Source organism: Phodopus roborovskii, unplaced genomic scaffold, assembly GCF_943737965.1.
Source record: "Phodopus roborovskii unplaced genomic scaffold, PHOROB, whole genome shotgun sequence".
Lineage (NCBI taxonomy): Eukaryota > Metazoa > Chordata > Mammalia > Rodentia > Cricetidae > Phodopus > Phodopus roborovskii.
In genome coordinates this window covers 15,381,642-15,394,932 of record NW_026126482.1, presented here as the reverse complement: position 1 = coordinate 15,394,932, position 13,291 = coordinate 15,381,642, and the positions used below count along the sequence as shown (strand labels likewise).

Sequence of the window (13,291 nt, the reverse complement as noted above, 5' to 3'; positions counted from 1 at the left end):
TAGTCTATCTAATAAATTTAGTAATTTAATGAATAAGATATTTAAGTTCCAATTAATTCCGTAAGTCAAGAAAACACACATAGTTAAAATTTTACAGATATAAAATTAGGAACTTTGACGGGGGTTGGTAGTGCATGCCTTTAGTCCCAGCACTCGGGAAACAGAGGCAGGAAGATTTCTGTGAGTTCAAGGCCAGCCTGGTCTACAGAGCTAGTTCCAGGACAGGCTCCAAAGCAATACAGAGAAACTCTGTCTGGAAAAAACAACAATGAAAATTTATAAAATAATAAAAATTAGAAACTCAGGCTACTTATTCCTTACTAATACGCTCATCAAACTGGGAAAGGGCCTTTTGCTACTATATATACACTAGTGCTTACCAAAAATCTCATCAAAAGACAAAAAGCCTCGGCCCCATTTGATGGCAAGAAAGCTCGGTTGAAGCAATCATCTAGAGATCTACCAGATAAAGCCTCAATAGTGTTGCTGTTAACATTTGAAAGAAATTATGTAAAGATCAGATAAATTCAAGTTATCTTAAAACCAGCAAAAGGTAGTATGGTAGTAATGAGACCAGCCTGATCTACAGAGCAAGTTTGAGGACAGCCAAGGCTCCAGAGAGAAACCTTGTCTTGAATCCCCACCCCAAAATGCGTACAATGGTAGCCTCATACCCAGCAAAAGTATACCAAACTGAGTACTACCGGTACTGGTTTACATCAACTTGAGCAAAACTGGAGTCATTTGTGAAGAGGAAACCTCAACTAAGAAAATGCACCCACCAGAGTGGCCTATGGGCAAGCTTATGTGCATTTTCTTTTATTTTGATATTTTGCTTATTTGTTTATTGGGCTGGTGGTAAAGACAGGGTTTCTCTCCAACTCAGGTATCTACCTGCCTTTGCTTCCAGAGTGCTTGGATAAAAGGCATGCACCACCATGCCCAACCAATACATTTGCTTGCTTGATGGTGTGGGAAGGTCCAGCTCACCATGGGCAGTGTAATCCCTGGGAATGGTGGTCGTAGGTACCATAAGAAAGCAAGCTGAGAAAACCATGGGGAGCAAGCCAGGAAGCAATATTCCTCCATGAACTCAGCCTCCAGAATCCTACCTTGACTTCCCTGGATTCTGTAAAATGTAAGATGAAATCAACACTTTCTCCAAGATGACTCTGGCTGTGGTGTTTATCACAGCAATGCAAACCCTAACCATGACACTAAGAACACTAGATATATAATTTTCTTCTGAGTAACCATTCTTTCAAGACCATTTCACTACTTCTCTTTACAGGCCAACTAGATAGGAATATACATTACTAATTACACCAACAGTCACAAGGTACACATCTATGTCAGTCCAAAAATTTTTCTGTAACAAAATTTATCAAAACACAGTAAAAACAAAACCACATCAAATTAGGGTTCTTGCCTAGGGTTCATACCATCCTCATCTTCTACCCCCTATCCCTCCCCAAAAACAATGGGACATGCACAGAAAGATAAATATTTCTGGAGCATCAAAAAATAGTCCTGCCAAAAGCCACAAAATACTGAAATTATAAAGTTTAAGCTATAAATCTAATTACCAATGATCATAGTTTTCACCGATTTGTCAGCCTCTCTTAATGAACAAAAAACTAGTACAGTATGGTAAGATGAATCAGTAGATAAAGGGGACTACTAAGTAAGACTGGTGACTTGAGCTCAATGCCTGGGAAACATGTCAAAGGAGAGAGCATTGACTCCACCACAGTTGCCCACTGATATACCTACACATACACACCTACACAGAGAGAGAGAGAGAGAGAGATGCTGTCCTGTGTTTACATAAAACCAAATAATTTTTGAAGAGCCAGGCAGTGGTAGTACACAGTTTTACTCCCAGCACTCGGGAGGCAGAAACAGGCAGATCTCTATGAGTTGAAGGCCAGCCTGGTCTGTAGAGTTCCAGAAAGAACAGGCTCCAAAGCCACAGAGAAACCCTGTCTCAGAAAAACCAACCAACCAAACAAACAAACAAAAACTGATTTCATATATTTCACACAGGATTTATACATCAATTAGATTGCCCCATAGCCAGGTAATATAAAGATATTTAAAATGAGTCATGAAAATCTGACTTGTCACCAAATAGCCACACTCTTTACCTTCTGTGTTACTGCCTGCTGGCTCAGGGGTAATTCTCCCATCATCAATGTTCCTGTTGTCCTCATCAGTATAAATTACCCGCTCATCTTCTCTATTTTCTGGCCAGTGTGGAACTTCACCTGCATCTGTTGAACAGCTACACGCATTTTCGCTCTTGTTGAAGTATCTCTGTAACCACCCTGGAACAATATTCTTAACAGATTCTGTAACCCTGCTAAGAATGCCCTGTTGGAGAAAACATACATAAGACTATTTTAGAAAACCTATCTTTGTAACTAAGTGCATACAGAAAGTCATGCCAAGCAAAACACAAGTGTTTCCAACAAAATTTACTAAGACTCAGTTCATAATGTTATGGCACCATACTGTTTTTATGAACCAACAACTAACCAAGATCTAGATTTAGTAACAGGCAATAAATGTTTTTATCCTTCTGTACCTTAGAACATTAAAAGACAATATAAATCATTTTAACAATTATTTTGTGTCACATTCTTCAAAAACAAGAGCTGGGGATATAGTTCAGCTGGTGGAGTGCTTGCCTCTCATGCTTGAGGCCTGATTTAGATTCCTCAGCACTACAAAAGTAAAAAGTTAAACAAATAGGAAATAAAAATAATCCAATGTAATTCAAACTCAAGAAATAAACTAAGACCTCTTTTTGGTGGTAAAAATTTTATATTATGAAATCTTTCCTTTAAAAATCTGAGGAATTAGCTTTAGGATGGCAACTTCTAAAGGAAAAACAATGACATAATACTACAGCTCACATCCATTGCAGCTGTGGTGGGATCTAGGCACTCTTCTAAGCAATTTCCAAATATTTGTAAGTTCAATACAATCACTTTATATAGTGAGAATATGGCACTTTATGAATGAAGAGTCGAGGACACAGCTCCATGGTAGTGTTTGTCTATAAGGGCAAGACCCTGGGCTCAATCCCCAGTGCCATAAGAAAACCAAGGCATGAAGAAAGACAATGCCATTAAGTAGCATGCCCAAGACACAGCAAGCATGACTGTGTGATGGAGTAATAGATGAGTCATGGCATCTTGGACCTTGGCAAAGCTTGAATAACAACCTAACTCTGATTTATTCTAAGAACACCCATTCCTACCAGCGCCCATTGGAATGACAATAAAAATCAATGAAATAACATGGAAGTACTTCTCAAGGTATCACATAAATATGTGCTGATAATTTTACTTATTAATAAGGGAAAAAAAGCTAGCACAAGCAGGCTGGTAATTTCAGACATAAACTCTCATAAAGCAACATTAATCAAGTTTCAGAGAATCACAGAAAGGAAAGAAGGGCTTAGTAGATGCAAAAAGAAATTAAGTCAAGGCAGGATACGTAATTCTACTTTGGAAGCAAATCCAAAGCAATCAGGTTTTGAAATTTCTGTCAAGAGAAAAGATGAAAAATCTTTCTGAGATACTTGAATATTAACAATAATTGCTTTGTTATCTGGAAAGGTTAGTATAACAAAATTAATATTCTATGTGGTCTCAAGACAAAAATACAGATCTATATGGTAAATTATCAAATACAAGGTTCTAGAACATTCATTCTGAGGAAAACAATCCATCCTTTCCTTCTTTTAAAACTTATTACATAGCATTAACTGAGAGAAATTATTATGTACCCAAATCTAATGCTTATAAAGCACAGAGTATTAGTTATTCATCCTCCTATCGCAATAGACTTGAAAGTGCTTACACAATAAAGTATACTTTTAAAAGGACAAACAGGACTTAGGAGGCAGAGGTTTGAGGATCTCTCTGAGCTTACAGTCAAGACCATGGGACACAAAGTCTTTTGTGGAATTCCTTTAGCTTCTCAGAATATGAAAGATCCTCTTAATTCCTACCCATATAAAGCAATTATAGAATAGCTTAGAAACAGCACTATATCTAACGAAAAGTCACATACAGCAACACTGAGTAATCGGAAGATCAGAAAACAAAACTGAAAGTCAAAATTTATTAAAACAAGGAGTCACTGGCATGCAGCAACTGTACTTGAGAGCTTTACTTTCTCAACTAAAATTTAACCAGCATACTAGCCTCAGCCTTACAGGACTCACAGAGGATGACAGCTCAAAGAATAAAAAAGAAAGGTGCAATACAAAATGACCTGAAGCCATTATTACACTACCATTCTTAAGCTTCAGTAACCAAACTTAGGTTATATGACTCCAAGTTGTGAAGAAAAGGTGAATGAACTCTGGTCTCAAATGGCTCTATCTACAGCCTTTAGTTACAGGATAAGCAACTACTTCAAGTCCTCCACAATGTTACTAAAGCATTAACTCTCAAGGCAAGGCCTTCCAAGTAATTCTGATATTGTAAGTCTGATAGCCTCTCTAGTTGAAGAGATTAGAAAACAGATGCATCAAACAGAAAATTAAGATTCATTTCAGGAAAAAGCCCCCTATAGGATGCAAATAAAATCACACATATTTCAAAAATGTAAACATCAAATGCCAGCCACCAGTGCAAAACTGAGAATAAAGATCGAGATTTAGACTCCAGCCTCGACTCCATGAAACCTTCAAGGAATGGGAGAAGGGCAAAAGGAACTAGAAAAGAGAAAAAATGTTCTTATAGAGGAAGACTCCCAAGCCAAGAAGAGCTCTTCAGGTCTTCATAGAAATGGATCCAACTTGAGGGAAGAATGCTTTACAAGCGGAACGTGGTGGTACCCACCAGCAATTCTAGCACGAGGATGAAAGCAAGGCCATGGGTGGAGGACAGGCAAGGTTACAGTGTGAGAATGCTTTACATTTTAAAAACAAAAAAGAAAAACTTTCAAATTGCAATACAAAAGGAAGACAAAAGGGTTTCTGTAAATTCCCAAATCCTACTTTATCAAATCAACTTCTACAACTTCAAGACTAAACAAGATTTGAAAGTTTTCCTTCAGAACACCATCTCTGAACCTTCCATCCTAGCTAGAGCAACCACTGCTAAGAGAGATGCTGTCACTTACACAAGGTGTCCTCCAAGAGCATCAGGCACATGGCATGCTGGTGGTACACAGACATACATGCAGAGTGAAGATCAGGTATTAGAGGCTAGCCTAAGCTACATAAGACCTTCAAGGGGGAAGGAGGTATAAAAGGAGATTGGAAAGAGGAAATGTCTCCATGTTCAGAAGAAGTTTCTCTAGAAAGGAAGCTACAATGTTGGAATGCTTTAAAATTTTGGAATGCTTTAAATTTTAATTTATAAAAAAGAACTTTAAAATTGCAAAAACCTCCACACACACACAAAATAAAACAAATTTAGATGAGTAAAACACAAGTACTACTGGTTTTAAGACCTCTAGCTTTATCAATTTTAACAATTTTTACTGCTCCATTACTCTCTTCCCCTCAAAAAGACATGAAAAACCATCTTATAACAGGGTAAAAAAGCATCCTCTATAGTGATAAGAAAGCAAGCATAAAAAGCAAAAGCCTACCCACCCTGTGCAAAATAAATATGGTGCATAAAAAAATAGTATTGATTTCATTTGTGACACAACAAGGTCTATACTAAGTAATTAAAAAAATGAAGTTACATTGAAGATGAAAGAAAATCCTCAAATTTAAATCATAAATCCACAAGATCTTACTAGATTTTCTTACCTCAAGAACTACAGTTTATTTATTTGGCAAAAAAATATTAAAAATAAGTGTCCAATACTACACACAAATCACTGGTAAACTTAGTGTCTAAAATTCTATTTAACCCTAGTTCATGAGAAGCTAGAGCATGGAGGGAAGAGAACTATGTACTTTATACTCACTTAGACTTCATTTATAATTACAAACTTTCTTTTTTTTATAATAGGCCAACTCCTCAATTCTACACATTTTCCCTTCTTCAGGTCAGAATTGTTTCTCTATTCCATTCTACTCAACTCCTTTCACATTATCCTTATTCAATAGCATTCCAATCTGCAATCTTTCCTAAGTAACTTCACTGGCTCTCAGAACATGACTACAAACTAACTCCAGCATCAGTTTTATGTTTATCAGGCCTACTCTTCTAAAAAACACTCCACCCATTTTGATTTTTACCTGTCCTTTTTGATATTTCTATTACATCAAGACCTTGCCCTATGCTGGGCAGTGGTGACACACATCTTTAATCCCAGCACTTGGGAGGCAGAGGCAGGTGGATCTGTGAGTTTGAGACCAGTTCCAGAGCTAGTTAAAGGACAGCCAGGGCTACACAGAGAAACCATATCTCAAGGGGAGAATGGGGAGAGATGGGGGGAGGACAGAGGGTGGAAGGGTAACCCTCTGGCTAAGCCTTGCTCCAGTCTCCCAGGGCTCTGAACACCCTTCACCCTCTCTAATCATTTAGTATTTGTGCCATTAGACTTTTCCCCAAGTTTTTTTTTCCAAAGACTTTATCAAGCTGCTTCATCGTAACACTGATACTGGATTTCAAGGTGGAAAGAAATTAAGTATTCTGAAAACATTTATACTATATTTAACTTTGATAATCTAAATTTATACTGCAAATCTCAGGTACTATCTTATTTTATAAATGGTTAAACTTACCCTATCTACCCAGTCCAAGTTCTCCAGCTACTCAAAAATATCTTTCTGGGTAAAGTGGGCTGAGCATGGTAGCATATGCTTATAATCGCAGCACTCCCAGTACTTGGGAGGCTGAAGTAGAAAGATGTAAAAATCAAGAGCAGCTTGGGCCACACAGTTGAGTTCAGGCCAGCCTAGGCTATGGGAAAACCCAACTTAAAAATAAAAGGGTGTTGGAGAGATGGCTCAGTGGGTAAGAGTACTTGCTGTTTCTTCAGAGGCACCAAGTTCAGTTTCCAGCATGACTGTCAGGGTGCTTACAGGATGCCTGTACCTATAGCTCCAGGAACTCTGACACCCTCTCCTGGCCTCCATAGACGCCAGCACACAAGTGCACACACGCGCACACGCGCACACACACACACACACACACACACACACACACAGAGGCTCAAATATACAAATAAAAGTAAAAATAAGACTTTTGAAAAACATAAAATAAAAATTACCTTAAATAAGGAGAAACACAATCCACATAATCCATTAAAAGCCCAGAGCAGGTGGCTGGCAGAGGTTAAGAGCACTAGCTGCTCTTCCAGAGGTTCTCAGTTCAATTCCCAGCAACCACATGATGGCTCACAACCATCTGTGATGAGATCTAGTGCCCTCTGCAGGTGTACATGCAGGCAGAACACTATATAAATAAATCTTAAAAAAGGAGCCCATAGCAATTAAACCCAAGATCTATCTCATATCCCACATTTCAATACAGAAACTAAGTTTATTTCTCAAGTCACCCTATGAAAGACAAGTATAACCAAACAAACTAAAATATTTATAGATGAGAAGGGCATTCTATCCTTTCTCTGATAATAAATTGTCCCTATCAAGTCAGTAAATACACCTTTTTTGCTTTTTGAGCACATGCAGAATTGTCAGTTCAAGGCCAGCCTGTGCTACTTAGGGAGTACAAGCCTTGCTAGGGATTTAGGATAGGAAGGTCTGTACCAGGAAACAAAAGTGGAAAATACAGAATTATTGTAACATTCCCAATACCCTGTACCTAATAAAACAGTTGTCTTCAGTGGCTTCCTATTTTACTTCAAACTTGACCCATTAGGACTTTGCAGAAAATGGGAGACATTAATGGAGATTTCATATCATATTAAAAACCTGGTAAGAAAAGTGGTAGGATACCACACTGGAATCTCTCACCACAAGATAACAAAACAAAACAAAATCCAAAAAGCCTAGTTTTTATTTTCCAAACACTCAGAACTTTTCTACGTATATACTTAAGTAACTGGCACTTCTTTAGAAAAGGACTAAGTCCTTTAAAAAGTTGTGATAATGCTTGACTTTTGCCAAACTTTGTGATAAAGTTTTGTGTTTTGGTGCTATATATAAGGTTTTCAGGCTTGGAGCTAAGGGAATCTACCTTCTGTCCTTACAGAAACACAATGGTTGACAACCTGTCCTTCCTCAATTAAGTGGGACCACATTCATAGTTTAAAAAGGTGGGGAAGGAGAAGAATCCCCCTCCATCAATAGCTCTCTTTACTGGAAAAGACTTGGGTAACCAAAGGGAGGGAAAAAACCCTCTAATTATAAAAGACAGCAAAAATACATACACCACTTAAATTTTGAGGCTCTATTTAACCACAACTTCAAGTGATTTCTAACTATTCACTTGAGATGTGTTTGTGTCATTTAATTCCTAGCAATCTTCAACTTACAGATGACAAAATTAAACAGAATTTTTCATCGTTCAATTTAAGGCAGAAATCATCAAATTCATCCGATTCCATCAGAATGTTTTTAAACCAATTATTTCTACCTTTATATCAATCAAAAGCATTAAGCATCTGGAATATAGAAAATAGATTTAATGACATCTGGAATTAATAAATACTGAGAAATACTAATTTTTCAAAGCTGAGAATACTTTAGCCATCAGATGTTGAGACAGTTTACTTGTTTTTTTTTTTTAAAGTGCTGAAATAAAAAGGATCCTATCACATAAACCAGGTCCTACAAAGTGACTGTGGGCCAACCTAGCCTCTGGCCTGCTCTTAAGAGCTAAAAATGGTTTTTGCATTTGCCAAAGAGCCATAAAAAAGAACTGGCAGTCACAGAGCCTCAAAATAATTTTGTTTCTTTATAAAAAAGATTTACCAACCCTTGATCTGACTATTGACAGGGGCTGGAGAGATGGGTACTCTTCTAGAGGACCTGGGTTCAATTCTTGGCACCCACATGGCAGCTTGCAAATGTCTGTAACACCAGTTCCAGGGGATCTGACACCTTCACACCAATGTTTTGTCATGTATGTATGTACGTATGTACGTACGTATGTATGTGCATACGTACATACACACACACACACACACACACACACACACACACACACACAACTGATGAAGGGGAAATTCAAATTCCTCCCCTTCCCCACCTGTTTTAACAGTTGAACGTGGTCACTGAAATTCAGCCAGGAAGGACAGGCTATCAGCCATCCTCTTTAAGGTGGAAGGTAGATTCTCTTAGCTCCAAGCCAGAAAACCTCCTAGCACCAAAAAAGGAGGGGAAGGCAAAAACCAATAGGTCTATCTCACCAGGAGGTGACAACAGGTTCTTCCAGAGTAAATTCTGCATGTGAACTGAAGTGTTCTGTGATGGCTACTAGAAAAAGCAGCCAGCTTAACCTCCCCACCTTGCTATACACAATGGAAACAGGAAAGGAGACTGAACAGACTCCCAACTAGAAAAATAAGCAAGTACTAGTACCTGAGTTAGTTCTTAGAAGACTTAAGCAGGAAGTGCTCAGCTTTAGGGCCAGCCTGAGCTACCTAGAAGGACCCTACCTCAAAAAAGCTAAAAAGTGGCTTGGTTACCAGGGTAGATGAAGAGGCAAGTGAAAATAACCAAACATCTTGCATTGCTCATTGGCTTCCACACTTCTTGAGTCAGCCTCACTCTACAGTCCAGTCTAGTCTGGAGTCACTAAGAAGTCCGTACTCGATTCAAACTTAAAAAAAATCTCCTGGCCTCAGAGTCTTAGCAGATGAGATTACAGGTGGTGCCACTACACCCAGCTACTTCTACTTCTACGTTACTCCCCTTTATCTGTTTAAGCAAGAGAGTAACCTCCTAGCACCACAATTTCAAGCAAGGTGGCATTTTTTAAAGTAGAAAAAAAAAAAAAGCTAAAGTTTATTTACCCATCATAGCTAAACCAGAAGTCAAAACAGGAAATTAGAAGTCAACTTAATACAGGAATTACAGGTACTGGGTGACTGACTGCACTAGCTATTTGACCTGACATTTGCTGTCCTGCATCCACTAACAGTGCCAGCCTGCTTATTCTTATTCTAACCTTCTACTACACAACCAAAGGTTTCATTTGCCCAGAAGCCCTGGACACTTATCAAACATTAATATGAAACATGCCATGTCATGAAGCTCCTTTACTATATCCAGGATGACTCAGCAGCTGTTACAAAACATCCCGTTGACAAGCTCGGCTAGTAGATGACAATGAAGTCCACTAAATTCCACGTAAGACTAGTTACTTTATAAGACAGAAACAAAAACTGAGATGTATTCTTTTATGTAACCCTGAATACTTTTCTTTGGTCATTTCTGCCAATATTAAATCCACTAATCAGGTATCTTTAATCCCTGTTCAACGTTAAGCTATATTTCCATTTTAAATTAAATAGCCGGGACTACACACAGAGAAACTCTGTATAGAAAAAAAAAATTAAACAACTAAGGCAAGAAGCTAGTATTTTAGATGACTTAACTACTAAGCTCTAGAAACCATACAGACTGAAATCAGGGTCTGTTCTAAAACAACTTGGGTTTCAGATAAAAATCTAATCTGGGAGAGAAGATGCCTGAGTACATGTAAAAAAATAGCTGTGAATGTAATTTTGTCACTCTGAATATATCAGTTCCTTTCTAAACTCTATCCAAACCATCCATTTCTCTGCTCAATTTTTTTTTTTCGTTTTTTTTTAACAAGCACTCGAAGGTATCGCTATTCTTAGGAGAATGCTGTCATGGATAAAGTAAAATGGCCAGGCTTGGGACCCAATTTTAATCTTAAACTCCGCTTGCAAATAGTCCTGCTCCTCAGCGCTCTGTATCTATCTAGGGGAAATGGTAATAGGACCAACCCTCCCAACCAATGGCAAATAACTTCTGAGGACATAATTACAGCTCTTACTATTCAAAACTTTTCCTCATATCGTTACTTCTTAAACTGTCTAAAGTGGTTCAATTTAACATTACCAAACAAAGTGCTAAGTATTTAATTTTAGCACTATCCAGAATAAAGTCTACATTTGGCAGTATTCAACAAGTTATTAGGACTTCAATAAACTTGAAAGGCACACTTCCTACTTTAGTTCACCGAGGTACTTGTAGGTGGCCTTGTTACAGTAAGTTAAAACATTTTCTTAAATTCTTACAAGCAATTTTTAAACACTGAAATTTTCCTCAAAACCAAACATCTCATTTACAACAGAAATCAACTTTTTAAAATTATAAACATCCATGAAGGCATACGGTGTATTTGACAAGGCCACCAAAACTGGTGTGTCCCAAGTACCTTAAATTTCTAGAACAATCCCAGTATTAAAAATATTTGGTTATGAGATCAGAGCTGGAAAACTGGTTAAGTGAAGAGAATGGCTGATTCTGGCCTTCAAAGTACAGAGCGGGGAGGAGAGAAGACAGGAAGAATAGCGCAGCAGAGACCAGACGTAAGAGTAGAGAGGGACTTTCAAAATGCCTTAGTGCCAGTGTAACTATAACTCGGTTAAGAGGGGAAGAGGAGGAGAAGCTAAAACAGCGTGTTCAGACCTGGAAAGGCCAAACCAGGGAGATGAGGGAACTGTACAACCAACCAGTAATGTCTTAATGCAGCTAAGACTGAATTATTATTCTGCGATCCGGGAACAGCGCCCCCTCCCCAAGTCCCTCTGGGCCACAGCGGCAACTACCCTTCCCCACGCACCCTGAAGCCGGGAACACCAGAAAGGAAAATAAATAAATAAATAAATAAATAAATAAATAAAGCAAGCAAGCAAGCAAGCAAGCCTGCTAGCGCATGGGCCTGTTAACGTATCTCTTTCCCTTGTTCCCTCGCGAGGTCGATGAGTAACACCATCAAAACCCCAAAACCCGCCAAAAAAGAAACCCGAGTATCCGAAGCCTGGAATTTATTTTCCCGCCCAGCACCCGCCCCGCCGGGGAAAGCCCCTGGGCAGGATGGCTGGGAGAGGCCGCCCGCACCCCACGTGTGCGCCGCCAGGCCCGGCCCGGCCCGGCTCTGCCCACTTCCCGTCGCCACCCCGGCCCTGCCTCAGGCCCTCCGGCCGTGTGGTCCGCTCCACGTGGGGAGCCGGGGCCTCGCACCGCCCCCCGCCGCGGCCCGGCGTGCGGCTCTTCCCGTACCTGGTGCTGGGGTCGCCCCTGCTGGTAAGGCTTCACCGGCCCCTGGTGGCAACGACGCGTCCGGATCTTGCCGCCGCCGCCGCCGCCGCCGCCCCCTCCGATGCCTCCGGCTCCGGAGGCCATGGTGGAGCCTGGGCGGCCTCCCGCTCCCGCTCCCGCTCCCGGGCGGGAGAGGCAGAGGCGGCGGCCTGAGGGCCTCCCCCGCCCGGCCCTAGGCGACACACAGACACAGCGAGAACCGCGAGGGAGCGAGCGGGAACTAAGAGTGCGCGCACGCCGGCGGCGAGGAAGGCGGTGGCGGCGGCTGAGGGCCCCGAGCTGGCTGCGGGCCGCCGGCCGCGTGCGGACCCCCGCGTCTGTGTTTGTCACCGTCTCTATGGAGATCTCCCGCCGAGGCCGGCGCGAGCAGCTCCGGGCGCCGCTGAGGCCTAGCTCGACCGCCGGCTGCTGGAGGCTCCTCTTGAGTCGCCCTGGCCGTCGCTGCCGCAGTCCAGGCCGCTGGCGCCGCCCGCCTACCCCTCCCCTGTGCGCGCTGCGCCCGCCCCGCCGCCGCCGCCGCCGCCGTCGTCGTCCCTGCAGTCGCCGCCGCCGCCGCCGCCGCCGCTCTTGCGCCTATTACCGCTGTTGAGGCCGCCGCCGCGGTCGCGAGCCAGAACACCGTCAGTGCTCGGCGCCCGACGCGTTTGCATCATCACGCTGCGACGACTGGGGGGGGGATGGGCGAAGGAAGGAAGGGTTGGTCGAGCCCGCGCTCTCGGCCTCGGCCGCGAGGGCCTCTGGGAAATATAGTTTTTCGCGCAAGTACACGGGCTCTCGGAAAGGCAGGCTGTCGCGGAAGGACACCCGCGCGGAGTGCCGCAGAGGCACAAAGCCCCGGTCATTTGGCGGCAGTTGGCCGCTTGTTTAGATCCAGAATAAACAGCACTCGACAAGAAAATAGTCATCTCCTCCCTTTCATCAATTATAAGCGGAATAGAAGTAAACGGTAAAACCGAAGAACGATACTGTGTCAAAATAAAAAGAAGAAGAAGAAGAAAAAGCGTTTAAAAACTGTGACCGTGATCTCTAGGCCCAAGTAACAAGTAGAAAAGACATTCGGCTTCTGCTTGTAATCCCAGCACTGGGAGGCAGAGTGTGAGTTAGAGG

The 13,291-nt window shown here is 41.5% G+C and overlaps 1 protein-coding gene across 2 annotated transcripts in view; it reads right to left on the bottom strand.

Moving 5' to 3' along the window:
* Positions 1-13,291, bottom strand: part of Nup153 (nucleoporin 153) — a 59,534-nt gene that overhangs the window by 39,055 nt on the left and 7,188 nt on the right. The window contains exons 1-2 of one of the 2 annotated variants that reach the window (XM_051194341.1): positions 12,146-12,716; positions 2,148-2,373 (exon numbers count right to left, since the gene is read on the bottom strand). In XM_051194341.1, coding sequence (XP_051050298.1) covers positions 2,148-2,373; positions 12,146-12,268 — 349 coding nt within the window. In that variant the 5' untranslated portion in view covers positions 12,269-12,716. Of the gene's footprint in view, positions 1-2,147; positions 2,374-12,145; positions 12,717-13,291 lie in introns of those variants that run through there. The other variant, XM_051194342.1, reaches the window with a different exon arrangement.